We start from the raw sequence: 27,776 nt of genomic DNA, 5'->3' as shown, positions 1-27,776 counted from the left end.
AGTTGCAAATGTGAAAACTGATGACAATTTGTGTGTCTTTCAAGTTTTACTCAAACCCACAGCTAACAAACTAGCGGCAGTGGGTGGAGGGGCTCCTCCCAGGGTAGGCCCATGGGCCTCAGAGGGGCCCCCCACTCTGTCGTGTGGTCTCACAAGGTTCCTGCCTCAGCAGGACAGCTACCTCCAGGCGGGCACTTCACCCAACCCCAAAACAAACCAAAGCCCCACCCCAACGGACTGCATACAATCAGCTGTTTTGTGGTGTTTGAAAATATCTCAAGGGCTGATGGATTTTTGTTTTTTCCTCTCTCCTAAAATTTCTGTGTGCTGATTTGGGGCATCCAGAGAAAATCACTATGAAAACCGGCATGGGCCGTCTGGCTGCCCTCTGCTCCCCACCACACCCCTCTTCCCAGCCCCACTGTTAAAGGGCCCCAGACAGAGCAGCGCAACCAGGGAAAGAAGCCCCTGGCTGCGGCCCTGGGCTGGCTTTGGCACTGGCAGCAGAGTCATGCAGAGGGCTCAGGCCATTCTGGTTTGGGACCAAGGGCAGTGAGTCACCCTCCAGGACAGACAGTGCTGAACAAGTGCAGCTGTAGGCTGGGGAGGTCACAGCCCCAGGCAGGTAAGCAAATGGCAACCACAGCACAGCCCAGCTGCCTGCACAATAAGGGCCCATTTGAATTTTCACTGGCTGAAAGAAGAAAGTCAAAACAAGAATAACATTTGTGACACGTGGAATTGTAGTTTCACAGGTGTTTTATTGGAACACAGCACACCCACTGCTCCCGAGTCCAGGCTGCCTTCCTGCAGATGGCAGATCCGAGGTCCCCATACGATTCAGAAGATGAAGTGGTTACAATCTGTACTCTCAGAGGAGGCCTGCTGACCCCTGCCCTAAGCAAACAAGAGTCAGCCCTTTTTGATGAAACACTGGAGCTGTTTTGGTTCAGTTTGGCTCAGTGTGGGTCTCACAGCTGCGTTAGAGGCAGGACTTGTACTGTGTTCACCTCCACGTGATGCGTAACTGAGCTCACAGCACTGTCTTAAGAACTGCAAACCCCACACAGGGCGACAACAAACTGCCACCACCCATCCCCATTACTGACAGGGTAAGGCAGACAGGCTCTGGGGCTGGAATATAGGCGTGGAGAGCCCCTCACCCCAGGCCAACATCAGTGTCAGAGCACAAGCTCCAATGCAGCAAAGGGAAGCAAAGGGAAGCAGGACTAAAGACACCGTGTGCTTCTGCCAACAGCTCACTGCAGCCTCCACCACGTTCCAGAGGGTCTGCTGGCCTAGTGTGGGCCACCTGGGGGGAGCCACCAGCGCATGTCCACTGGGATGCAAGAGATCCTAGCTTGCCTGCTAAACTCCTTCCTCTAGTCCAGCAGGAGCATCATATGGTCCACTCCTCTCACATCCTTCCCCAGGGTCCAAAATGAAGCCAGTGAGCCAGGTGAGGGGCAGGGAGAGAGGACAGCAGAGACTTGGCAGTGGGAGCACTGCAAGGTGAGGCCCTACCACCTGGGGTGTGCGAGTCAAGGAGTTGGAATTTGTGCACCTAGGTGAAGGGGGGCCTGGAAAGGTGCGGGTCAGTGCACTGGGGTGGGAAGCAGTGGGAAGGAGTGGTAAGTGCCTGAATGTAGAGCAGGGCGGTAGGAGTGAATTCTTGGTGCCATAGGAAACAGGTAAGTTTCTGTGCTTAGGGCTCCAATCATCAATTCAGTTTGGCAGAAGGAGCTTTAGGAGGAAGCCCAGCCCTGTAACACCAACCTTGGCCTCCCAGCCTCCTGACCTGGGGCGCATATGCCTGTTGTCATACACTCTGTGCGGGCTTCATTAGGGCAGCAGAAACCCAGCACTGCACAGTGCAGGCACCCTGAGCCCATCCAGACTCAGAATGCAGCTGACAGAGGGCCAAGGAGAAACAGCCTCTGAGCCTGGAGGGCTGCTTATTCTGTTTCCAAAGACAGACCACAGTCTCTACTGATTTAATTACAGGTGGGAGAGAAAAGGGAGGGGAATAATCCTCTAATGTGGGTCCCACACACACCTTCATGCCCAGAGAGGCTGGGGTTTACACATCCCCAGGCGATTGACAGGGAAAGAATGAGGCCTAGAGCTCGCAGAACAGAAAGGGTGAAGCCCTGCTTCCAGAAGCATGTCCCACGCAAGCTGTGGGTGCCGGGTGGTGCTTTTTAGGACATGTGGGTGCCACACAGCCCAGGCAGGCTGAGGGCACTCCTGAGCAGCACTCTCTGGGTGGGAAGGGTTGTTTTCCTCTCCCTGCTCAGGGCTCTCCAGGGCTGGACCTGGAGAACCCGGCCTATGGCTCCTGCCTGCCTACCTGCTAGAAACCTGTGGAGAGTACTACACTCCCAGGGGTTCAGTCTGAGGGGCTGGGGCCCGTGTGTGGGTATGTGTGCTCTGGGTCCCTGGGCGAGCCCAACTTGAGTGCACTTTCTGCACATGCACTGTACACATGTGTGAGTCTCTGGGTAATCCCAGCATGCGTGTCTTTTCTGGATTCCTGTGTGAACCTAGTGGGCACTGCAGGGCCTGTGGTACCTCCCAGCAGCTGCAGACACTCCCCAAGGTCTGAGGAGGCTCTCTGTGTCCACCCCCCCCCCCAAGCTGTTTCAAAGCAGCCAGGGAGATGCCCACTTTTCCATGTTCTCCTCTTCCCTCCAAGGGGCCTCTCACAGTCTCCAAACTGAGCAAAAAGCAGCATCAATGAGTATCTTCAAAAAACATTCTCATAGCACTTTTCTTTTGTTTCTGGATAGAAATGGGGCAGTGAATGCAAAAATCAACACTTTTTTTTAACAGGTGCAGTATATACTACTTTCACATTTAGCTAAAAACTGGGCAATGAAATGGTATTTTAGGAGTTTCTATGATGACCTCAAGGTATGCTAGCCTCTTAGCTTCAGTTAGAAACTGGCCTGTCCACCAGAGAGATGCACAAGTGAGGGGGTCGCTGAGCCACCACGCAGGGGGCAGGCACAGGCTGCACGGTGGTGGAGGAGGGCCTTGGGATGCAGGGTGCGCCTGCAGCGCTTAGACGTGCAGTGTTAGGAGAGAGCAGACATCATTCACAGAGACTTAAACCTTCCTTTTACACTCAACAATAGCAGAGAAAGGATAACAGTGCAGCTACTGGTGATGCTGGGGACCTCAGGTGTGGCCATGCAAAGTGGTCCGCAAGTCCTGGGTGTAGCCCACCCTGACCGCAGAGCCACCTGGCTGTGCAGAACCCGCCAGGGCTCAGCTGAGTTTGAGTGCGTGGGTGCTTCCAACTCCCCAGCAGTTTGAGAGGGCCTGGGCGGAATGCCGTGTGCTATGTCTGTAGACAGAACTCCCCTCCTGCAGCTGCACCTCAGCACCCTGCAGGGGTCCCCACGTGGCTGCCCCTGGTCTGCACAGCTGCCCTGGGTCCTCCTGGGTCTGCATCTAAAGGCAGCATGCAGAGGTTGAGGACGACATACCAAGAGAAGTGATCCTCATCAAAAGCTCTCACCTCTGCACTTTTGTCCTTCTAGGTCAGTTTTCTCACTCGTCGTGTGTGCTTGTCCACAGTCAGGGTCGTCCGGTCCACAGCGGTGGTGATGCTGTCCAAGGCCTCATCCTGTCTCTCCAGCTCTGCCTCAGCCTCCAAGGCAAGACCCTTCAGCCTCCCCAGGATCTGGGAGGAGCACAGAGACAGGAGGGGCTGACTTTATGTAACCTCTCAAAGACAGGCAATGTTTACTTCTATCATTTTCACAATAGTTACAGCATTTTGTGAGTCGGGGGGATGATATACCCCCATGGCGGAGCCCAGAGCCAGAGATTGGTTTGGGTCTGGGCTCTGCCACTGACTGAGAGCTGTTGGGAGATGATGCCTTTGCCCCTGGCCTTGCTCCAGGCCACAGGTGGCAGTCTGACCACAAGTCCCTGGGGCACTGCTATTCAAACCCATGGTGAGCTGTGTCATCGACACCTCACCACATCCGTGAGGAATTCCCACCGCAGCAGTGGGCCCACAACTGGGACCCAAGTTCCAGCTACTGTCCAATCATTGTGTTCATTACCAGTCTGCACCCAAGGGCCCAGCTGTGCACTGAATCTCAAAATGCAATATTTAAGCCCTCACTGGTATGGCTCAGTTGGTTGGGCATTGTTCCATAAAGCAAAAGGTCGCAGGCTGGATTCCTGGTCAGTACACATGCCTGGGTTGTGGGTTCCATCCCCAGTTGGGTTGTGTACAAGAGGCAACCAATGTATGTTTCTCTCTTACATCAATGTTTCTCTCTCTCTCTTTCTCCCTCCCTTCCCCTCTCTTTAAAAATAAATAAAATCTTTTTTAAAAAAACTATTTAAAAAGAAAAGCAAAATCTCTCTGTTGTATGTTTGAAACTATTTCACATACAAATATGAAAGGCAGAACAGAACATGGCACAAATAACCCAAGTCACAAAGCACAGACCCCGTCCACCGCCCACTTCTGCCCCCAGCCTGAGAAACTGAGACACAAGGAAACTGACCAGGAAGCCCAGGGCCTGGGGCTCCAGGAGGCAGAGAAGGGACATGGGTGAGGACACCGGGAGGGCAGAGAAATGCCACAAACCATGGTGATGCCACAGGGGAGGCCGTGGGCACCCGAGGGGTGGAGGCTGCTCCAGCAGCAGAGTGGGTAAGCACGTCAGGCTGGGCTGTGGCCCCTCCCCAACTCGTGACTCCTGTCGTCCTCACACAGTATCTCATAAACCAGCAAGGACAGCTGTTTTATGACAAGTCTACTGAGACAAACTGCATTGTGAAATGTACTTTAACTACATTCTTACTGAGCCTGGGCTGAAAAATTTAATATCCTCAATATGACAAAAGGAATGATTTTAGAGAAATTGTAATGACCAACTACTTGCTGTAAATGTTAATGCCTCTTTCAGGGAAATGTTCAGATCCCTGGTTAGGCTGAGAAGCAGGAACACAGAATATGAATCAGCGCAAGGGGCTGTGGAACCTTGCTTGTCCCAGGGGTCAACCTGCCTTGTCACACAGGGATGGACGTCTGCAGCAAACAGTCTTGATGACCACCCCAGAGGACCCCAAGTTCCATATATTGATAGCACGTTGTGCCCCACAATGATATTGGCCCCAGGTCCCACCAGGTGGTCTGGGACAATGCTGCCCCTGGGAGAGCAGAGTGGACAGCCCCACGTGGTGTTGGGGACAGCACCCATTAGGTCACGTGGCAGCTCTGTGCTGAGAATCAGGAGAAATGCCTGACCACCTGGCCATCACCAACTGCCCCGGGGAAGGCTGCCTCCTCCAGTTAACGAGAAACAGGGTCAAGACACGGTGATGGCTGGGCTCCCAGGGTCAGATCCCTCCCCAGGACTGAGGAGGCTGCAGTGAGGTCACAGGTGTGCACAAGCTGTGAAAACTGTGAGTGCTCCATGAGGCACTGGATGCCACCCCACCTGTGGAGGGACAGGGATGGGCAGAGCAAGGCTGTCCCCAGGCAGCCAAACGCAGGCTGGTGGCAGAGGCAGGACCTAGCCCACACCTCTCTCCAAATACAGCACCATCACCGGACCTTCACCATGAGACATGAGTGAGTCATGACCCCAGTGCCCAGGCTCAGGCACCACCGCTCTGCACCTCTGGGAGCTGGTGGAAACTCCATCAGCCGAATCACTTGAAAAACTGGATGGTGCTCTGGAAAGTACCCCGTGGGGTCAGCAGCTCTGGAGGGCCAGGACGGATGACCTAATGCAGGAGGTCTTTTCCATCTCTCATTTGATGATCTCACAGGGCTGAGGACCACACAGTGCATGAAAAAACACAGCATTTGCCACCATGCCAGGCAGGTCCTGCCATGCTTGCTTTCTCTGGTCAAGTGCTCCCTCTGGACTTACCCCCATCTTTAGTGTGGCAACAAGGTGGTCTACCAGGAATGTACACAAAATGTCCCCTGGAAGACTGGCCTGTGCCACACGCCCGCACCTTAGCAGACACCCCTGAGGGCTCTTTCCTGCATTAGGTGCTGGGGCTGCATGGATCCTGCCACTCTCTGCACCATCTAAGTCATTGTCAATTGTGTCCAAGTGTGCTCCAGTTCATTTCCAACTGCACTATCCTTCAGAAACATCAGGCCCCGGGCTGTAAACAGCCACCCCTGGGCCATGTGGAGGGCGGAGATGGACTCTCAGCATGCAGCCACTGTTTCCTTCCTCGCAGGTCATGACACGGAGCTCAGAGAAGATCCCCTGAAATCCAAATCCAGACCAGGCCCATGGCTGGACACACACAGTCGCGATCCCAGGGTGCCTTCCCCTGGCTCCTTCCACACTGACATCCACTCGCACAGGAAAGTACACTGGGGTCTGAGCATGTGCACACACATGTGTTCTGTGTCCTCACCCCCCAGCCACCCTAGTTAGATAAGGCTGAGGTATGGGGCCTCTGCTAACCTTCAAACCCACTCTGCTGTCCATGCCTGGCTGATGCTCTGGCTGACTCACCTGTTTCCTACACTTCTGGGGTGCAGCTCCCAGGATGGCCCTGACATGATCATCACAGAGATACCAGGTGTCATGGTGCAATGACTCTGAGGTCACACCGCTAGGACACAGAGAAATTGAAAACATCCCTTAAAAAATGGTCAAAGGCCCCCCACCAGAGGGCAGGACATTCCCACACCAAGGGAGGCCAGGGCTGGGGCTATGCTGGCTCGCAGAGCCCTGGGCGACGGCGGCAAGGGGTCCAGTGTGAGGAAAGCCACACTTGTAACGTTAAATTTCCTAAAACACTTTAAAAACTGAAAAATGGTAAGTGTAATTAATTTTAATAATATTTAACCCAATCAACTCCAAATAGTATCATTTCAACGTGAAATTAACATAAACAATTTTTAATGAGATATTTTATACCCTTTTTTCCTATGAGTCCTAGCAAGTGGGTATGAATGTTACATCTGTCACATCTCAATTTGGACCAGCCAGTTTTCAAGGGCTCAGCAGCCACATGTGGCTGGTGGCTATTGTGCCACATAGCAGAGGACTACACTGCCACATGACAGCCTGCCCACCGAGTACTCCCAATGCCATAACAGTCCCTGTGTGCCCCTACGTGTCCCTCGGCCAGCCACCTGCTTCAGTGAGCTAAGTGGACAACCTCTGCCCCCATCCATAATGAAACAGAGGCAAAAGCAAGAACAGCTGCATCCCCACGTCTGTGGTCACTCGGCGCAGTCACAGTAGGCATGTCCCACTTGTTTTGTGAGCAAGAACAGCTGACTTGCCTGCAGAAGCTGCGTATTTTACTCATGCAGTACAAACAAGGGCTGGCTCTCCTGGATTGTTTGATTTGGAAACGTCTCCCAGAGGATGGCCTTAACTGTAGCCCTCATTCTGTGCAGCCTGTTGAGACCCTTGGCTGCTCTGCAAAAAGTGTACTTGAAATTAATTCTGCAAAAACATAAGAGGGACCTTTACTAATTGCACAAAGACAATTCCTGAGTAAAACTCCAAACTACTGGTACCTCACGATACAGGTCCCACATCTTTTTCCCTTTAAGACAGGGATTGAAGTAATTAAATGGCATTGCATGCATTCCATATAGCATGGATGGGAAGAACGGTGAATAGGAAGACTGGCCAAACCTTAAACACAGTTGTTACTTCTGTGGCCCAGGACGACAAGCTGTCTAGTCATCCATATAGGACACTGCCAGCCTCTGAAATGTCAGCCGGACTGTCAGAGGGGCCCTCTTGGGGCTCTGAGTCAAAGACCAGGCTCACAGTGGACTCTCTTCCGAGTCTGCGACACTAATATACCCAGAAGTTTTCTTTCCAGCCATATTCATACCTATGTAGAATTACCTGGTTAAAAGTGCGACTGTTATAAGAAAATAACTTTATAAATTCCAAAGAAATACACACTCAAAAATGCACTCAGCACAGGCAAGATGGGAAAGCACCTGCTGGCTGCCCAGGTCTGGTGAGGAGGGGTTCCTCCTGCTCCTCTACTGCAGGGTCCCTTCCCCTGCAGGTGCCATGCTCACCAGCCTCCAGGACTGGGGAGGGGCAGCCACACACTCAGGCAGGAAGCAAGAGGCACCTGAAGTGCCCAGGATGGAGCACAAGGGACTGTCCTCTCCTGAAGGGGAAGAACCTCAACCTGCATTGCACACCAGGGCCCCTCTGTCCCCCCAACACCACCCAGCTCAGGACAGCAGCATGAGCACGGACATGGAGACATTTTTGTCTTCCAACCACCTCCCTCTTATTTATAAAAACAGAAAGTAAGTTATGGGAAATGGCTCATCCAGTAGAGCAGGTCCACTTACCAAAACAGACATGTTTAAACGTTTGTGCCTCCCCCGAGCTATTGCTCTGAGCTCTGCAGCGAGCCAGGCCTCCAGGGAGCCCTGAGCGGCTGTCACCGCAGCAAGGGAAGGCACAGGGGACACAGACATATGGGCCTGGTGTTTTCAAAATGTCTGTTAACATTCTAGTTGTCTCAACTTACAGTCAGAAAAAAGAAAATGTTTTATTCCACCTCATGAGACAATCTCCAGGATTCAGAGTATTACTATACTAGTATTAAGCACTTAAAGTAAACTTAGTATAAGCTAGATTGTCTGCCCTCATCTTGTTATTAAGCTGACTCATTGCAAAAGTGAATTTTCTTACAGTGGGAAATTAGCAACCATTTAAGAACAGAGCTGGGATAAATCAAGCTGTCTGCAACTTCCAACTCCCAACAGTCCTACCAGCTGGGGCCATTAATACACTACAGAGAAGACAAAGGGCGGGGGGAAACTGGCTTCCAGCACTGCTGAAGCTCTGGAAGCTGTAAAGAACATTCTAGGCTACAACCTGTCATATCCAGCACTCACAGACCACCCCCATGTTCCATCAGGTCCCTCTCCTGCATTCCTGAGGCCCCTGCATGGGGTTCTCTTCTAGGGGCCCATGTACTCCCTTCCTCACGCCGTGCCAGCACATAGGGCAGCAGAGCTGAGCACAAACCTGCTGCATGAGTCAGGGCTGCGCCCACACAGCAGGGACCAGGCCGCCTCAGTCACAAGTGGCCTCTCTCTCCAACTCAAGGTCCACCTGGGGAAAGCATAGGTGAGCACCTCCCGTGACCAGAGGGGTCCTAGGAGCCAACCTGCCATCAGACCTTAAACAGTGTTTCCCACAATAAGAACCAGGTGAAGAGAAGAAAGGAAGATGATTCCCTGAAGGTCCCTCTTACACATGGAAGTAAAGGCCTCAGTGAGCAATTCTGAGTATAAAGCACACGGAAAACGCATTAAGTCTGTGGCTTTTCAGGCTGACAGGGTTGCAACCTACTGAAGACCCAACAACACACTTGTCTGGAGCTCACGAACAGTGTGCCAAAAGGCACAGGCCCTCTCTCCTCCTCCCTACACAAGCCTTGTGGAGGGGCCCTGTCCTGCAAAGTGTGGCAGGATGCTAGGGAAAGGTGCAGCCTGCGCAGAGCCACGGTGCTGATGTGGCACAAAGGCAGTCTCTGGCCACTGGAGGCCAAGCCCTATGCTATAGAAGGGACGGGCAGATGTACTACTGAGGACATGAGGTAGAACTGGCTTCCCCATTCAGTCCAGTCCTACTCCTCAAACCACACAAAACAACTTCCCAGCCTGAACTGAAAACCAACTAACATCTGCCATTTAAAAAGTTAGTAAAATGATATCAGCAATGGAAACAGAGGAGTTGAACAACACTACACATCACTGGGACCGAAAAGATCCCCAATCAGCTGAGCACAGACATCCTTCCCAGGTGCGCACAGAGGGTTGCCAGGGCTGCCGGCATACTGGGCCCCAAAACAAGCCTCAAACGCAAAAAGACTGAAGTAACAAAAAGGAAGTTCTCTGGCCACTGTGGGATAAAACAAGATATGTATAAAGCTAGAAAATTTACAAATATGTAGAAATTAACATATTCTTAAGCAATAGGTCAAAGAGAGAAATTAGTAAAAATTTTTGAGGTAAATGAAAATAAAATACAACGTACTAAAATACTAGAAACCAAATCCAGAGACTTACTCCAGAATACAAAGCACTGTGTAAGAAAATCAATGGCTGGGACAAACCACGTTACTAGCACACCAGCACACCGAGGCAGGAAGACACTGGTGAAACCCCACACACTCGAACTGACTTTTGCATACCCCTCAGGGAAGCCCCGGGTGGTGAGCCGGGAAGGTAGTGCCCAGTGCTGCCAGCAGAGGGGTAGGGGGGAGCATAGCTCCCAGGGGGCCCTCTCAGACCTCACCCCACACATCTCTGCATCTGGCTATTCCCTACCTGCACCCTTTGTGATCCCACATGGAGGGAGTTCCTGCATTGTGTGAGTAGCTCTCGTGAACTACCGAACCTGAAAGGGGTCGCGGGAACCCCCCAGATCAGTAGCCCGTTGGTCAGAAGCGCAGGTCGTTGGGGACCCCACTGCAGATGGTGTCTCAAGGAAGGGCAGTCTTGTTGGGGAGCAGGCCCACAGTGGGGCCTGTGCTAACAATGGGTAATTAGTGCCAGAACGGGGCTGCAGTTCACCAGCTGGGCTTGGTATCAGAATTGCATCAAAGGGCATTACCAAGAAAGTTAAAAGACAACCTACAGAATGGGACAAGTATTTGCAAATCACACATCTGAAGAGGGTTTGATATCTGGAATATATAAGGAACTCCTACACCTTAAACAAAAAGACAACCAATCAATTAGTAAATGGGAAAATAACTTGAACAGACACTTCTCCAGAGAAGACATACAAAGGGCCCACAAACCGATGAAGTGATGGTTCACAACGTCAGTCATCAGGGGTACACAGATCAAAACCACAATGAGAGGGCCCTTCACATCCACCAGGATAACTATTACAATTTTAAATTTTTCAAAAAGAAAATCTCAAACTGTGTTGGAGATGAGGTGGAAAAACTGAAATCCTCATGCATTGCTGGTGGGAATATAAAATGCTGCAGCCACTATTAAACACAGTTTGGCAATTCATCAAAAAGCTAAACATAGAATTATCCTGAGAACAGGCAATTCCACTCCTAGGAATATGCCCCAAAGAGCGGAAAGCAGGACTCACAGACAACACACAACAGATGCTGTGCATGGATGCTCACAGCAGCAGCGTCACAAGGGCCAGAGGCAGAAGCAGCCAGGTATCTATCAACAGATAAATGGGTGAACAAAATGTGGTATCCACACAACAGAATATTATATACCCATAAAAAGGAAAGAAGTTCAGATTCATCCTGCAAAATGGAATAGTCCTGAAAACATAATGCTAGCGAAAAAAGCCAGACACAAAGGATGACTATGGGATGCCCTTAGAGGAGGTGCCCAGGACAGGCAAATGCAGAGACAGAGGTGATTAGAGGTGACCAGGGGATGCAGAAAGGGGGAACAGAGCTTTGGAAACATCAATGGTGGTGATGGTTGCATATTTTTAATGTAATTAATGCCACTGAATTGCACACTTAAAAAGGTTAAAATGACAAAATTTGTATTATATGTGTATTTTACCACAATAAAAAACACGGCTGTGATCGATATAAACAATATATGTCTATAACCTTCCATAGCCAGGCACTCAGTAACAGAACAATCAAACACCTACTTTTAGGACTCGAGGTTCACTGAAATGCTAACTGAGAAGACAGGAAAATGTTCCAGAGAGAGCAAGTCATCCCCTGATCCAAACGCCAGAGTGTGTTTCCTGCCCCTCATGCCCCCACCACAGACGCAGCTGCTCTGGGAGAGGCTCCCTGGGATGCTGGCACGGTCTGGATTACTGGAGCTCCTTATCTGGCCGCCCCTCCCTGTCCACAATTCCAGGGGCAGTGGAAGGGCAGACACATCCCCAAGACTCATGTGCATGGGCACGTGGACCGTGCAGCCCAGGCTGAACCGTGGCTTCTAAGCGAGGGAGGTCCAACACACCTGCCCAGCTTCCTGTCCACTGCAGGTGACACACAGCCACAAGCTGGGCAGGTCCTCCCACTCTGAACAACCATGGCCTCGGACAACATGGCCCATGCCAGCGAGGTGACCACATTCGATGTGACGAGAGCTGATGGCTGTTCTGGGGACTTTAGAGACTACTGCAGGCAGGGTGGGGCAGTGTGCTGTGTGTCTGTCTGCTGTCTGTCAAAGCAGTGCTCACAGTTACCAGTGACCTAGTTAACCAACAGAGCAGACAGAAAAATCATGAATGAATAATTAAAAGGCGTAACATTTTAGTTTTTGCCATGGACAGTGGGAAGTGAAGTCAGGGCCTTCCTTGCCTTTCAGCCAAAGCAACTGAGGCCACGGGAGGAGCAGCCCACCCCCATCTAAGGGCCAACAGGGCACGGCCAGGACCCCAATTCCTAATCTAGAGCTCATCCTAGGGCATGTGTTGTCCTACTGAAGTGCCAATGGTATCTGGATGTCAGAAGTTACTAGGCACCTTTTCCTGGCTACCAAGTATGGCTTAACATTTAGAAATGACCTAAGATGTGATGTCAGGAACATTTATTTGTTATTCACGATTAAGTAACAGATACTGAAATAAATGGACCAGCTCACTGGTCATATCTAAACTGGTATCAAAGCCTTAAATAAAAACAGCATCATAAAAACCTCCCCTACAATTAAAGAATAAAATGAACAGACAGGCAGAGGTTCCAAAGATACAATTAAGAAGAGAACCTGGGGAGAATGGGCAACGGTCTGAAGCTGTCCCACCACTCCTCACCCAGTCCTCAGGGACTCTAAACTGCTTATAGGACACAGTCCTGACCACCTGCCTGGCAGGAAGGTCTCACTGTCTGTGCCACACCCCCTGTAGGCTGGTAAGCCTGTCTACCCCTCAGGGTCCCCCAGCCAGCCACTGGTCTTCCTAATGCATTGGTCCTGCTGCACAGCTGACATGAGGACACCCTGCTGGTCACTGAGTGGCTGTAAACTGACAGTGAACATGCTAACCACTCAGACATTTATCTGGGGCTGAAGAACACTGGTTAAATATAATCCTCTTACCTAGATTAGGTCTACAAGAAATGACTGATGTTGTTGATGATTTCCTCTGCTATGCAAAAACGTTTTAGTTTGATATAGTCCCATTTCTTAATTTTTTCTTTTGTTTCCCTTGCCCAGGGTGATATATCAGAAAAACTATTGCTACAAGACATGTCTGACATTTTCCTACGTTTTCTTCTAGGATTTTTATGGTTTCAAGTCTAACATTTGTCTTTAATCCATTTTGAGTTTATTCTTGTGTATGGTGTAAAAAGGTAGTCTAGTTTGCCCCGGCTGGTGTGGCTCAGTGGACTGAGTGCCAGCCTGCAAACCAAAGGGTTGCTGGGTTTGATTCCCAGTCAGAGCACATGCCTGGGTTGAGGGCCAGGTCCCCAGTAGGGGATGTGTGACAGGCAACCACACACTGATGTTTCTCTTCCTCTCTTTCTCTCTCCTTTCCCCTCTCTAAAAATAAATAAAATCTTTCTTAAAAAAAGGTGGTCTAGTTTCATTTTTTGCACATCTGTCCATTTTTCCCAATACCATTTATTCAATAGACTATCTTTAACCCATTGTATGTTTTTGCCTCCTCTGTCAAATATTAATTGACTATAAGGGTATGGGTTTATTTCTGGGCTTTCTGTTCTTTTCTATTGATCTATTTGCCTGTTTTTATGCCAGTACCACATTGTTTTGATTACAAGGATTTTGTAGAATAATTTGATATGAGGTAGTGCAGTTTTGTAGTAGTGTAGTTTTGTAGTGTAGTGTAGTTTTGTAGGATAGTGTAGTTTTGTAGTGTAGTGTAGTGTAGTTTTGTAGTAGTGTAGTTTTGTAGTGTAGTGTAGTTTTGTAGGATAGTGTAGTTTTGCAGTGTAGTGTAGTGTAGTTTTGTAGTAGTGTAGTTTTGTAGTGTAGTGTAGTTTTGTAGTAGTGTAGTTTTGTAGTGTAGTATAGTTTTGTAGGATAGTGTAGTTTTGTAGTGCAGTGTAGTTTTGTAGTATAGTGTAGTTTTGTTTTGTAGTATAGTGTAGTTTTGTAGTGCAGTGTAGTTTTGTAGTGTAGTGTAGTTTTGTAGGATAGTGTAGTTTTGTAGTGTAGTGCAGTGTAGTTTTGTAGTATAGTGTAGTTTTGTTTTGTAGTGTAGTGTAGTGTAGTTTTGTAGTAGTGTAGTTTTGTAGTGCAGTGTAGTTTTGTAGTGTAGTGTAGTGTAGTTTTGTAGTGTAGTGTAGTTTTGTAGTGTAGTGTAGTGTAGTTTTGTAGTAGTGTAGTTTTGTAGTAGTGTAGTTTTGTAGGATAGTGTAGTTTTGTAGTGTAGTGTAGTTTTGTAGTAGTGTAGTTTTGTAGTGTAGTGTAGTTTTGTAGTAGTGTAGTTTTGTAGTGTAGTGTAGTTTTGTAGGATAGTGTAGTTTTGTAGTGTAGTGTAGTTTTGTAGTAGTGTAGTTTTGTAGTGTAGTGTAGTTTTGTAGTAGTGTAGTGTAGTTTTGTAGTGTAGTGTAGTTTTGTAGTGTAGTGTAGTGTAGTTTTGTAGTAGTGTAGTTTTGTAGTGTAGTGTAGTTTTGTAGTAGTGTAGTGTAGTTCTGTAGTGTAGTGTAGTTTTGTAGGATAGTGTAGTTTTGTAGTGTGGTGTAGTTTTGTAGTATGGTGTAGTTTTGTAGTGTAGTGTAGTGTAGTTTTGTAGTGTAGTGTAGTTTTGTAGTAGTGTAGTTTTGTAGGATAGTGTAGTGTAGTTTTGTAGTATAATTTGATGCGAGGTAGTTAGTTCCTCTAACTTTGTTCTTTCTTGAGATTGCTGAGCCTATTTGGGGTCTTTTGTGGTTCCATATTCATTTTTGGAATATTTGTTTTAGTTTTGTGGAATATGTCATTGGTATGTTCATAGGGATTGTACTGAATATACAGATTGCTTTGGGCAGTATGGACATTGTAATGTTAATCTTCCTGTCCATGAACACAGTATATGCCTCCACTTATGTCTATCTTCTTCAATTTCTTTCCTCAGTGTCTTATAATTTTCAGAGTACAGGTCTTTTACATCCTTGGTTAAATTTTATTTATTTTACTCTGGGTATTTTATTCTTTTTGAAGCAATTGTGAATGGAACTGTTTTCTTAGTTTCCCTTTCTGATAGTTCATTACTAATGTTTAATAAAAAAACAACCCACTGAATGGGAGGACATATTCTCCAATGATACATCTGATAGGGGTTAATATCAAAAATTTATAAAGAACTTATAAAACTCAACACCAAATAACAATCCAATTAAAAAACGGGCAGAGAACCTGAAAAGACACTCCTCTAAAAGCGACATACAGACGGCCGATAAAACATAGGAAAAGATGCTCAATGTCACTAAATATCAGAGAGATGCAAGTTAAAATCACAATGAGATATCACCTCACACCTGTCAGAATGTCTATCATCAATAAATCAACAAACAAGTGCTGGCAAGAATATGGAGAAAAGGGAACCCTGGTGAACTGCTGGTGGGAATGCAGACTGGTGCAGCAACTATGGAAAGCATTAAAGAGATACCTCAAAAAACTAAAACTGGAACTGCCTTATGACTCAGTGATACCACTTCTGGGAATGTGTCTGAAGAAACCCAAAACACTGATTCAAAAGAACATAGGCACCCCTATGTTTACTGTAACCCTATTTACAATCACCAAGATTTGGAAGCAGCCCAAGTACCAGTCTATATTAGAGTGGATAAAGAAGCTGTGGTATGTCTACACAGTGGAATACTATGCAGGAGAATAAAAGGAACCCTTTGCGATAGCATGGATGGACCTGGAGGGCATTATGTTGAGTGAAATAAACAAGTCATATAAAGACAAGTACCATATGATTTTGTTCACCTAATGGACAAAATGAATAAAAACAAAATGGAGACAGACCCATAGATAGAGAGCAGGCTGAATGCTGGGGGCGAGGAGGGCAGGTTGAGGGGCTGGGAGTGTGGAGGGATTGATAAAAAAGGAAACAGAGAAAACTCATGGACACAGATGACAGTGTGATGATTGCCAGGGAGAGGGGGTGGGAGGAAGCAGGAGAGGGTAAAGGGGGGATAAATGGTGATGGAAGGAGACTTTACTTGGGGTGGTGAGCACATAACACAGATTACAGATGATGTGTTGTGTAAATGTGCACCTGAAACCTGTATAATTTTGTTAACCAAAGTCATCCCATAAACTCAATAAGAAAAAAAGAAATGACTTTTTTCCTGGGACTATGAATAAGGACAAGTTTCAATACCAAGGAACAGAGAATAGAGAGAATAGGGGGAAATGGCCAGGACACCAGTCACTGGAGATGAAATGTATTCTATCATTTCTTTAAAAGACAAAATGACATGAGTTTCTTAAGATAGTTTCACAGCCAGTAGGGAACCACGCACCCTTCTCTGCCCTAGAGTTACTTCAGGAAAGTCCCTGAGAGTCGCTGGCACAGGAGCCTGTGGAACATGCTCCTCTGAGCAGGCGGGGGTGGGGGGGGCAGCGCCCAAGGCCCCAGGAAAGCAGTGGGGTCACCTCCCACCAGTGCCACCCCCTGCCCCTCCTTGGCAAGGCTGCCTCTGCAGTTAAATGCTTCTCTTCACACCAGCCCACCCATTGTCTTCGTTTTCCAGAGAATAGACTTTTTAATTGAACTGAATGTATAACCTCAGTTTTTCTTTTAATTTTTGTGTTTATTGTTTCAAAAGCTATGAGACACAGCAGGCAGACCAAAAACCCTAATATGATCAGACAGAAAGTTCACATCTATGACCTAAAACCTTCCCTGAAGCCCATACTGAGCATCCTCTTTATCAGGAAGGAAGGGTCCCTGCAGCTCTCTGTGTAGGGCCCAGGGACTCCCACAGTGCCCTCCGCACAGCCCCAGGGTGGGGGCTGCTGCACCTGCCTGCAGCAGCCAAGACAGCAGACCCATGACAGCTCCTCATCTAGCTCTTTTGGTGAAAGAGGAAGGGGGGTGAAGAAAAACCAAGCGCAGGACTAGACAGAGGAGTGGAGGTTCAGAAGTTATTAAGAAAATGCCCATGAAACTGAGATGCCCTCAAGAGGAAGCTAGATGTGGTTTTGTTTTGTCATCTCCAAATGCTGCATCCAATATGCGGCAGCAGCAGACACTGTAAAAAAGAGCCGCAGTGCCGAGGCAGGGACACCGGCCCACCCCACGTTAGGGAGACTGCCAGCACACTGCCAAGCATGTCCCTGCGTGCGGCTGGGCCCCCAACTCCCAGGGGGGCCCTCCTGCCACCCTGCCCGGAAATCGGGCACACCCGCTCTCCATACCAACTGCCATGGAAGACCCGCTTCACAGAATGACTCGACGAGCATTTGTAGCGCAAATGGAAAAAAAAAAAAGCTGAATTGGGGGGTGCTCTTGCATCTTTTTCTCCCTCCAAATTTAATTCATTTCTTCGTATACTTGGGCTTCACCACCCGGCACTACCGCACCTCTACCAGGAAACATGTGATTGACATCCAGCAGATCATCTCTCCCGGGAAGCCAAGTTTGTGGGCAGGAGGGGGCCAGCCCTAGGAGGAAGCCCCGCCCCCTAGCCCACTCTGCCCCGCCCCCTGCTGGGGTCCCCACTTCCTCCCCGGGGTATGAGGCCTGACTTACCAGCCCATACACATTGTTGACTGCGGACAGGCCACGTGGAGCACTCACACGGCTGCAGCAGGGTTCTCAGTGGACGGGCACTCTCGGCTGTTTGGCCTCCTTCAGAACTGACCTGCGAGCCCCCCACACCTCCCTTCTTAAAGCCACTCTGTGCCCAGCCTCAGCGGTACCCTACGGCCCAGAGGAGCCCTCTCAGTCACAGTACAGCGGCATTGGGGGGCGAGGGAGTCCCAGACCCCTACAGCCTGAGTCCATGCTCTGGTCCCCTCTCAGGGCAGACTCCGCAGCCTTCCCAGGTCAGGGGTTCTCAGCCCCAGAGCAAGGAGGGCTGCACATTCTGGAAGTGATGGGGAACGTGCCCCACTTGGTAGCTGCAGCTAAAAAGCAGCATTTCTGTGTCATTACAAAAACTAAGACCAGGAGGAAAAGTGACAAATCATGTATAGGGGTAGTTTAAAAACTACCCCACAGCAAAGATGAATACTTTTTTCCCCAAAAGGAAAGGGGTAAGCCTCCGAAGTCTGTGCCTGGGCAGACACACAGAAAACAGGCCCTAGGCACGCGGTCTTCTGTGCCCTGGCACAGTGTGAGGCTGACACACTGGTCTGTCCAAAGCAGAGCAGGCCTCACAGGGCCTGAGACCTGTAAGCTGACTTCAGGGCACTGGGGCAGACAGCATACTCCCCACCCTGGGGACACCAAGCTGGGAAGATGCAAGTGCAAAACCTCACTCAACAAATAAACTCCTAAAGAGAAAGGAAAGCCAGCAGAGAGAAGCTGTACACTAAGGCACCTCCCTGGACACAGTGCCCGGCCTCATGCTCCGAGTTCAAGTGCACAGCACACTTCCCAGGAGGGCAATGGCCCACTGGAGCACTGGCTTCCTGTTGGGTGACAACAGGGCATTACTTTTTATTGTTTTAAAGTGAGTATGGTGTGATGTTGGTTTTTAAAAACAGTTCTTATCTTTTAAATAGGCACACTGAAATATTTACAATAAAAAATGTCTATTTATTTGCTTCAAAATTATTAAAAAGGGGAAAAAGCCATTGTATTATCCAACAAAAACATAGGAAGACAAAGTAAAAGTATTTCTATCAAATATTATTTAGATTTCAACTTCCTAGACACAAAGTGGCAAGTCTCCTCAGAATCCGGTCGAGTAGTTTCGGAGAGCAGTGACAGAGTAAATGCCCTCAACTGGATGCACATACAGCATGTGTACACATAGCACATGACCTCATACCACACACAACACACATGTATGCACACACTACAGGCTCACAGCAGACACACACACACATGCACTGGCTCGGCAACATGCATTTGCACGCACACATGTATATATGCACTACATGTATAGATCCAGCACACACACACAAATGTATACAGACTCACAACATACATGTACACAAGTGCACCAATTCATACACATAACACACACATGTACAGAATCAGCACACATACAGTACACACACAGCACTCACATATATACAGAATCACTGCCCACACAGCCCACATGCATGTACATTAGTGCACACACACATAGATGTACATGGCTGTGTGTGTCTGCATGCACAGAGCACAAGGACTCAGGATGGGTACAGCCTTTCTCTCCCTTCTCCTGCTGCAGGGTGAAGAGCACACCGGGAGGTACCCCAGCTGCTCTTGTGGATGGGAAGCAAGCACAACCCTGGAAAAGTTGTTTCCAGGCAGGAAAGAGAAGGGAGTCACCTGAAAGGGAGGGTGAAACCCCCAAACGCAAATTACCTGTCTCAGTTCCTGGGTGTCTTCCTCAGAAATGAGCAGCTCTCTCGTCTGCAGCTGCAGCGGCTGGCCTTCTTGGCTCCCAGAGGAGGGCTCTTGTGGCCTGACACAGTCCATCAGCCCAGACACTGCAATGAAGGCAAACAGCAGCTACACCTTCCATAATTTGCACATAATGCAAAAGCACTCCTGACTTGACCAAGCTAAGTCCCAGCTCTCTGGGCCAACAAAGTGTCCTCACCAGCTTCTTTCTACCTGCAGTCTCCAAGCTTGCCTGGATAACATCCCCAAGGAGCAGAAGGGCAGCCTGGTCAGAGTGCTAATCAGGTGGCTCACAGCCCCTCCCACAGTGTGCCACCTGTCCTTTATTTAAAGAACTGACTCCACCCTCACACCGGCATATCAGGCCCAGACAAGAAATCAACTGGAGCCTGCTGCCAGCCCCTCTGCACAGACCACTGCAGGGATGGAGTGTGACTACTAATCAGGACGCTGGGGAGGACAGCAGGCAGCAGAAGGTGCCCTGATCTAAGACCCAGCGCCAGCTTCTCTGAGCAGCCTTCTCTGCTCCAGGGAATGAGGAATGTGAGGCAGAGGAGGGCAACAGGTGACCACAGTGGTGGCAAGCAGAGCCACCCTTTGTCAGAGTGGCCTGGAGCAGCTGCTAAGGAAAGGACAGGAGAAGCGAATCTGTTGGGGTAAGGCTCTCACTGGACCTGAAGGGCTGGAACCCAGCTGGTGGCCTTTAGGACACACTGATTGTGCCAGCCCCTCCTCACAGGAGGTCAGCCAGCCCCAACATACACACAAACACCCCCCATACTCCCATTTCTTAAAATAATTCTTACAAATAACACTCCCTGAGAGTACCTGGCCTCGTCTAAGACAAATGTAGGCTGGAATGAGGACAGGAAGGAAGTTTCTCAGGATCCCAGGGGCAAAAGGGTTATGCGAAGTGGAGTTGGCTCAGGAAGCAAGAGAGAGGCAAGTCTGCTGGAGGCAGGGCCCTGGCCCTCTCTGTGCAGGGACAAGGGCACCCGCACACACCCCAGCCCTCTCTGTGCAGGGACAAGGGCACCCGCACACACCCCAGCCCTCCCTGTACAGGGACAAGGGCACTTGCACAGAGCTGCCACACCCACACCGCATCTCCAGGTCTGAAAATATATCACAAGACAAAACATTACTGCAAAGCATGCATTAAAATGTCTGCGGTTCTAGTCCATTCTTCAGAAATCGCTAGCTGAAACCCCTCTAGTGCCATAGCTTGTGTTCTAGACTTGCTGAGGCCCCACCTGCTCCAGCACCCCAGGGCTGCTCAGGAGCATAGTGCCATTGGTCCAGCGTGGTCTGAAGTGCTGCTCACTGTGAGGTCACTTTTCTAAAGTGCACCCACAGCACAGCACCTTCAGGGCCAGGTGAAAGCTAGCATGGCACAACAGAGGCAGTGTCCTCCTACTTGTTACTACCTTAAAGGAGAGGCCACCTGACGTGTGATGTTAAAAAGTGTTAACAGTGATGACACAATGGCAAAGTGCACGTCACTGGCCTATGAGAACAGCAGTTCTCAGTCCAAGGGGTGAGGAGCACCTCACTCAGCAGGCTGGCCCTCCCCACCACTCTGCCCAGCTGCGCCTCTGGCAGAGGGCTGTCCCCCAGTGCTAAGAATGGCAGCACGTCGTGCAATCCAGGCCTTTCCACCAGCAGCGATCTGGGTATCATTATTTTTGCACACCTTTTAATGAACTTGCTTGAAACTACACCTGCTGCTTACTTTTTCAGCCTCTTCCCCTGCCAGGATCTCCTGACTAGCTCCTGTGAGCACAGGTCCCACCCACGCACACTGCACAAGGCTGTGTGCTCTGGCTCCCGATTCCACACCTGCAGCTGCACTACTGAGAGAGGCTTTACTCTTTTTGAACATTTAACCAAAGGGTATCAGCCAGAAAGCCAAAATGGAGGATGTTTCTTCCTGGAATATACTAAGGCAGGGATGTTTTTCAGGACAAGCTATGGGTTCAGTGGGACTCCACCAAGCCGAAGGCTTTGGCCACCCCCAGTGCTCAGTGTTGACGCTGGAGTGGCTGACTCAGCTACCTCAATGCTTTGAAATATCTTCTGAGAAAAATTAATTTGGCTCAGTATTAGATGGTTTTTGTCTCTAAAGTCATTAATTATCTCTGTTAACCAAAATACATTGTTCAAGCTACAAGGGAACTTACAGATGGTTCACTTTCCTGGAAGGCGGAGACATCAAGAAGACCTGGTTGGGGTGTGTAGGCAGCACCAGAGGACAAATGTGAGGCAAGATTTCCGCAGGGTGGGTGAGCGGGTAACCAAGATGTCTTAAATCAGGTGGTCAGGGGAGGACTCTCTTAGAAGGTGAGTAAACACCAAAGACAAAAAATCAGTGGCAAAACCCTTGACAGTGCTAGGCGTGAATCCTGCTCCAATGGAGATGGGTCAGTGGGCCTCCTCCCAGACCCGCCACCCCAGCACCGTGAGACAACTTGGGAGCACACTACTGCTCCTGAAAACCATCTAGGCCACCAAAGCAACGGCAGCTGAGCCACTGACACTGTCAGGAAGGGTCCAAGGAGACTCAATGCCGAAGTGTCACGTGGGATCCTGGAAGAGTAAACTGTGAGACAATCTGGATTAACATATAGATTTATGAGAATAACACTGGTTATGATAATGAATGACACTAATGTCAGGTGACAACAATAGGGGACACGTGAGAACTGTAAACCATCCTTGCAACTTTTTCTGCTAGTCTGACACTATTTAAAACTTCGAAGATTATTTAAATTTGGTATGCAGAAAAACAGCAATTTGCAACAGCTCTTCCTTAAGGTGAAAAGCTCCCACCTGTATCGTGCCCAGCCCTCACCTGACCTCTCAATATTACTATATTGAGGTCTCTCTAGAAGGTTCTTCTAGGTACCCACCCAAGGCAAACGTGGATCACCTGTTACTAGACTGCCACCTTCTGGCCACGTATTTCACCCAAACACCTCATCCAGGAGAGGAAGACATCTCTGAGCTGTCAGTCACCATGTCCACCCTCCACTGTCACAGTCTCCAACATGGACCAGTAAGGCAGAGGTGATGGCAGACATAATGCAGATGCCACAGTGAGACGCTGGCTCCCCTTGCTAGGGTCTGGAGAGGACACTGAGAAGTTGCCTGCCAGTCAGATACTGTCTTGCTTACCGGATTCAGCATGCTGGCTTCTTCCAAATGCATCACTCCTTGTCACCAGAGCCTCTCCAAACCTACAGCTGTTGGTGCATCGACACCATGAGGCAGAGTGGCCTCACTAAGGGAGGATGGCCCATCCCACCCGTGCACATGCAGATCCCTACAGGGACCCCATCCAGAGGCTAGTTAGCTCATTCCACAAACATTGATCCACCACTGAGATAGGCCAGGCCACAGTGCTTCAGCCCAACTTTAATCCCCGTGTTGTTGGCAAGGTATATGTAGCGTGGATGGAGAAGGCCTAGCACTGCTGACTTGAGGTGAGGGAGATGTCCTAGACAATGTGGTGGACCTGGTGCAGTCAGTTGAAAGGCCTTCAAAGCAGATCTGTAGCTTCCCAGAGGAGGAGGATGTCTAGCCAGGGTCAGCAGCCTTTGCTGGCCCTTCCTGATGCAGGCCCTGGGAACTCACACTCACCTCTCTTCCTCATCTGCCTGTGAACGCAAAGGCCCAGCACTCACGTCCTGCTCCTCCCCAGCCTGTCTGCCACCTGGGCACCAGGGTCAGAGCCTGCCATCCACACTTCCATGGTGCCCGACAGCAAACCCAGCCATTTCATGCAGCGTGACCTTGTGCCACATGTGGCGTGCTCGCATCTGCCACCTCAGTCACTGTGTTCCATGCCATGTTCTTTTGGAAACCATCATGCCTAACTAACTCACAAACATGCGGGAACTCTGTGAGAAGGAGGGTCGTGGGTTTATTTTGTTTTTTTTTTCCCCCCAAGACAGTGGGTGCTTGGCACTAAAGGGTTCTCCATCAGTGCTGGTGGAACTAGTAGCTGATGGCACTCTGTATGTGGTCCCTCGGGCCAGGACCTTGCCCCCCTGCTGAGGCCCCTCCTAGGGGAAAATGCAGTGGGGTGACTCAGTCACAACTGGGGCATTAGATCAGCTGGCCAGCTGGGTTTGTACATGGCCTTGCCTGAAGGGCCCTCTGCTCAGGGTCTTCAGGCAAGGTCATATACAAGGTCAAGGCCTTCCTGATCCTTTTATGGACCAGCTTCTGAGTCTTGCCTTAAGTGAAGGGCCAAAGAAAAACCAGAAATGCCAAGAAAGTAAGTTTTTAATTTAGTTTGTACATTAACATTCTAACATTCTGGATCTTACGAGACTAAATCTGTTATCAAGTATATTTCTTATTGAAACTTGAAGCCATCTAGAATAATATAAACATATTCATATGTTAAGAGAATAGTTACATATTATAATTAAAATCAATCACTTCAGACAAAAAAAGAAAAGGAACCAAAAGAGTAACAAACATCTTTTACTTTAACAGACATCCAGGAGTCAAAGCTAATAAGGAAAGATTATTACTTGTCAAAAAAATCACATTAGATATTGAAGTAATATTACCTATAATTTTAGTATTATAAAATATTAGAATATTTGGAGAACCAAGATGGCGGCGTAGGTAGACACACTGCGCCTCCTCGCACAACCAGAACTCACAGAAAATCGAACGGCAAGGAAGACCGACAGCAAGGAAATAAAAAATAAACATTCATCCAGACCGGTAGGAGGGGCGGGGGTGGAGATGGGCACCGGGGTGGAGAGGACTCACGTGGCCATGGCGCCATGGCGGGACCAAGACTGGCGGAGTGTGGGACGAACGGGGCAGGCAGTCTGACCACTAGCAGACCCTGCGGCCCCACATTCACGCACAGATAAACTGAGAGGGCCGGGCTCAGAGTGGCAGAGTGTGGGGCAGGAAGAGTGGCGGGTAGTACCCCGCAGCGCCACATTCGCACACAGATAAACCGGACAAACGTAGGGGAGCAAAGCAGACTGCGCAACCAAGGGCTCCAGCACGGGGGAAATAAAGCCTCAAACCTCTGATTGAAAATGCCCGTGGGGGTTGGGGCAGCAGCAGGAGAGACTCCCAGCCTCATGGGAGGGGTCGTTGGAGAGACCCACAGGGGCCAGGAGTGTGCACAAGCCCACCCACTCGGGAACCAGCACCAGAGGGGCCCAGTTTGATTGTGGGTAGCGGAGTGGAGGATTGAAATCCGGAGGAGAGTGAAGCGGGCGCCATTGCTCCCTCTCCGCCCCTCCCCCACGTACAGTGTCACAGCGCAGCCACCAGCGTTACCCCACCCTGGTGAACACCTAAGGCTCCGCCCCTTAAACTAGCAACCGCGCCAAGACCAAAAAAAAAAAAAAAAAAAAAAGGCCCAAATGACAGAACACTTCAAAGCTCCAGAAAAAATACAACTAAGCGACGAAGAGATAGTCAACCTATCGGATGCACAGTTCAAAACACTGGTTATCAAGATGCTCACAGAATTGGTTGAATCTGTTCGAAAACTAGATGAAAAAATGAAGCCTATGCTAAGAGAAACAAAGGAGAATGTACAGGGAACCAATAGTGATGCGAAGGAAACTGGGACTCAAATCAACAGAGTGGACCAGAAGGAAGAAAGAAACATCCCACCAGAAAAGAATGAAGAAACAAGAACTTGGAAAAATGAGGAGAGGCTTAGGAACCTCCAGGACATCTCGAAACGTTCCAACATCCGAATTACAGGGGTGCCAGAAGGAGAAGAGGAAGAACAAAAAATTGAAAACTTATTTGAACAAATAATGAAGGAGAATTTCCCCAGTCTGGCAAAGGAAATGCACTTCCAGGAAGTCCAGGAAGCTCAGAGAGTCCCAAAGAAGCTGGACCCAAGCAGGAACACACCAAGGCACATCATCATTACACTACCCAAGGTGAAACAGAAGGAGAGAATCTTAGAAGCAGCAAGAGAAAAGGACACAGTTACCTACAAAGGAGTTCCCACAAGACTGTCAGCTGATTTCTCCAAAGAGACCTTACAGGCAAGAAGGGGCTGGCAAGAAGTATTCAAAGTCATGAAAGGCAAGGACCTACATCCAAGATTACTCTATCCAGCAAAGCTATCATTTAGAATGGAATGGAAGACAGAGTGCTTCTCAGACAAGGTCAAGTTCAAGGAGTTCATCATCACCAAGCCCTTATTATTGGAAATGTTAAAGGGACTTACCTAAGAAAAAGAATATCAAAAATATGAACAGTAAAAATGATAGCAAACTCACAGTTATTAATGACCACACCTAAAACAAAAACAAGAGCAAACTAGGCAAACAACTAGAACAGGAACAGAACCATAGAGATGGAGATCACATGGAGGGTTGTCAATAGGGGAGTGGGAGGGGGAGAGTGGGGGGAAGGTACAGAGAATAAGTAGCATAGATGATAGGTGGAAAATAGACAGGGGGAGGGTAAGAATAGTGTAGGAAATGTAGAAGCCAAAGAACTTATAAGTATGACCCATGGACATAAACTATAGGGGGGGAATGTGGGAGGGAGGGGGCGGGCAGGATGGAGTGGAGTGGGGGGGGGAATGGGACAACTGTAAGAGCATAATCAATAAATATATTTTAAAAAAATATTAGAATATTTTATGACTTTGGGATTTCTTAAACAGGGCTCAAAAACAAAGTTAAAGGGGAAAATGGTGGGCTTGACCATGGAAAAAGTACAGATTTCTGCAATGGAGGCTGATGGTCTGGGAGAGCACTGGCCTCTCAGGTCAATACAGGATGAGTATCTAGAACAGGTAAGGAACTCCTGCAAATCAGACAAAAAACAAATGTGAAAAAAACCGCAGAAAACCCAAACAGTCAATCCACAGAGCAAAAACCTGTGGGGCTAAAAAGCAAATAAGCACCTGATGCTCTATTTCTCAATCAATTAAAGAAATTGAAATAAAAACACCATCAAGATGGCACAGAACACCTGGCAGAATGGCAAAACTGAGAAGTCGGACAACATCAAATTATCCTATGCTAGGGAGGAGGCTGGAACCCAAGAACCTCGAGATGTGTGGACATGTGGCATATCTGCATGTCTTGCCTCCCACTGGACCCCACTGGCCACCACTGGCCACGCTGGCTACACCCTCCACATCCTACAGACCTGCAAGAGGACACCGCAAGCTCACTGCCAGGGGAAGCCAGGCTTTCTGAGTTCCTCACGGATGCCACTTAAAACCACACACACGACACTGCAGTTTACAAAGATTCCCCACCTAAAGGCACACCTGGAACGTGGTCTGGAAAGACCTCAATCAAATCTGAAGGCAAAGAGGAGTGAGGCTGAGTCAGGGTGGGGGGAATGGAGACAAAACAGAGTAGGTAGGGCTGGTTCCAGTTAAGATCCTGAAGTGCTGGTTCTCAACCCAGATGGAAGAGAATGAAAACTCCTAACTCAGACTTTCCCTTTGTTCTGAAAGGGTCACCCAAACCCTTTCAGACCTATTTGGAAAATGAAATGACTTGAGATTCACAGTTGGCAAGTACTAAGGAAAATGGTCTGAAGTTATTTTGATTTGCAAACAAGTGGGCAGTTGCTAAGGGGCTGGAACCAGCAGCTGCTCCCAGGGAAGCACCAGATTAAGGGAGCACCAGGGAGGCTGGGTATGTCTGGGATGCCAGAGGTCTGGGCACGGGCAATGCTCATGCTCACTCACCTGCCTGCCAGACTGAGTGGCCCTTCTCTGCTGGGGAAGAGGTTCCAGGGCTTCTGAGTATCACGGCATCTTCTAAAAACTCGATCTTCTTGCTGAACTGCATTTCCAAAATGGGGATCGCCTCTGGCATCCTGGCAGATATCAAACGAAAAGCTATGTCTGGCTTCCCGATGAACCTCTGGCGGATGCTAACTTCATAACGTGTGTGAACCTTAATGTCATCTACATCTTCTCTCTCAAATCTGTGTATAAGCAAAGAATTTGAGTCATGGATTTCTAACCCGGAAACAAGGATGGTGAGCCTTCCTGGTTTAACATGAGATTCTGTTCTTTGGGAAATAACAGCAGGAATTCTGATCACTATCCCTTCCTTTCCAAGAGCTTTGGAACTAGCCACTGAGGAGCCTTCCCTGAACTCTGTGTCAGATGACATCTTCCAAAACTTGAAGCTAAAGGGCCACCAAGAAGGAGATTCCAGTTCTGTCAGCAACCTGAAAGATCAAACAAAACACAAAAAACTGGGTCAATCAAATTGTAATACCCTTTTTTAAATGTGGGCCTTTATATTATAAAGCACTTTACTATTT

The 27,776-nt window shown here is 48.8% G+C and overlaps 1 protein-coding gene across 5 annotated transcripts in view; it reads right to left on the bottom strand.

Annotated features, from left to right (window-relative positions):
• Window positions 1-741: 741 nt before the first annotated feature.
• SNAP47 (synaptosome associated protein 47) overlaps window positions 742-27,776 on the bottom strand; it is a 58,049-nt gene continuing 31,014 nt past the window's right edge. For 4 of the 5 annotated variants that reach the window (XM_053930704.2, XM_071219245.1, XM_071219244.1 and 1 more), the window contains 3 exons: window positions 27,190-27,680; window positions 19,434-19,558; window positions 742-3,715 (listed from right to left, as the gene is read on the bottom strand). In XM_053930704.2, coding sequence (XP_053786679.1) covers window positions 3,542-3,715; window positions 19,434-19,558; window positions 27,190-27,680 — 790 coding nt within the window. In that variant the 3' untranslated portion in view covers window positions 742-3,541. The remainder of the gene's footprint in view (window positions 3,716-19,433; window positions 19,559-27,189; window positions 27,681-27,776) is intronic. The other variant, XM_024560631.4, reaches the window with a different exon arrangement.

This window comes from Desmodus rotundus, chromosome 9 (genome assembly GCF_022682495.2).
Source record: "Desmodus rotundus isolate HL8 chromosome 9, HLdesRot8A.1, whole genome shotgun sequence".
Lineage (NCBI taxonomy): Eukaryota > Metazoa > Chordata > Mammalia > Chiroptera > Phyllostomidae > Desmodus > Desmodus rotundus.
Note: the sequence above shows the minus strand (reverse complement) of the source record. Positions and strands in the feature narration are given on the sequence as shown.